At 63.0% G+C, this 1269-nt stretch overlaps 1 protein-coding gene across 1 annotated transcript in view; it reads right to left on the bottom strand.

Moving 5' to 3' along the window:
- Window positions 1-202: 202 nt before the first annotated feature.
- TLCD1 (TLC domain containing 1) overlaps window positions 203-1269 on the bottom strand; it is a gene marked incomplete at its 5' end in the record, with an annotated part of 1294 nt that continues 227 nt past the window's right edge. Inside the window, one exon of the mRNA XM_009706177.1 lies at window positions 203-942. Coding sequence (XP_009704479.1) covers window positions 547-942 — 396 coding nt within the window. The remainder of the gene's footprint in view (window positions 943-1269) is intronic.

The following is a 1269-nucleotide window of genomic DNA, read 5'->3' as shown; positions in this document are numbered from 1 at the left end:
AGGACCCAGCAAGCTTGAGCGCATCCCTGGAGCATCCCTAGAACAAAGCGAGCGGCAGAAATGTGCCCTCTCCCTCCCCAAGGACTGCCAGCCCTGCCCTGGGAATGGGGGCACATCCTTTCCCATGGCCCTGTGTGTCCCCCGCACGCCCATCCTCCCCCTGACCCTGCTCGGCCCCACAGACAAACCAGCCCAGCCGTGCTGCGGCAGCAGTAAACAGACCAATTTTAATGCACATTACGCCCAACATCACCATGGGAGGGACTCGTCCCTTCCCTCGCAACCCTCTCAGGCCATCAGCTGTGAAACGCAGCCACCCCTGGCCCTCCAGCTGCCTGCACGGAAGCCAGCTTGGGCTGCTTCTCCACCGGCCGTGCCCCTGGCTTTGGCGGTGTCCCTGCGGCTCGGCGAGGCTGTCGGGCTGGTCCTGCAGGGAAGTGCTTTGAGGCAGCAGAGCAGGTGAAGGCAGGGCCTGGGGCCAGGGAGTGAGCCTAAGGCACATCAGAGCAGGTTTGGAGAGCCCAGGTCCCCCTCGGCACACACGTCTCAGTCTATCAGAAACTTCTCACCATCCACATCTCTCCCTGCAGAGCCCTTGCGCAGGGAGGGGAAAAAATCAGAGCGGAGGAGGCGGGAGAAGTACATGAGGATCATGGCGTCGAGCAGCAGGAGGTTGGCGGTGAGGAAGGCACCCTGGCCCTGCACCTCCACGTAGCGGAGGAAGTACCAAGTGAGGTAAGCCTGGGGCGCCAGGCGGAAGGCGAAGTACATCACCAGGTTGATGTACTTGTTGGCCTCGTAGAGCACAGGGGAAGGCACGTTGCTCATCTTCAGCAGCATGCGGACAGTGAGGAAGATGTTGCTCACCTCCACCAGCAGCAGCAGCATCGCCGCCACCAGGAAACGGCCCGTGATGATGAGTGAGATGAAGGCAGAGATGGCCTGGGACACACACACACAGAGCAGGGTCAGCTCTCCTTGCCCTCAGGGAGATGAGTTCTTCCCCACTGGGGTCCGGGCATACCCTAAGTGGGAGCATGCGGTGCTGCTACCCCCCCACCCAGAGATCCCAGCAGCCTCCCAGGCACCTGAGCCAAGGGAAAAATCAGTCTAGAGACCCCAGTTCCCCCAGGACCAGTTACACCTCCCTGTGCTGGGGAGCTGGGACCAGCCTCTGGCTCTTCCCTGACCCGGTGCAGCAGCCTGTCTGGCTCCTGGCGCTCGGAGCCGATGCTGGCAGGCGTCCCGCCCCCCCCGGCGCCCCCGCCC

The sequence above is a fragment of the Cariama cristata genome, unplaced genomic scaffold (genome assembly GCF_000690535.1).
Source record: "Cariama cristata isolate BGI_N322 unplaced genomic scaffold, ASM69053v1 scaffold24158, whole genome shotgun sequence".
In the NCBI taxonomy this organism is placed as follows: domain Eukaryota; kingdom Metazoa; phylum Chordata; class Aves; order Cariamiformes; family Cariamidae; genus Cariama; species Cariama cristata.
The sequence above is the reverse complement of the archived record's forward strand: the minus strand, read 5'-3'. Positions and strand labels throughout refer to the sequence as shown.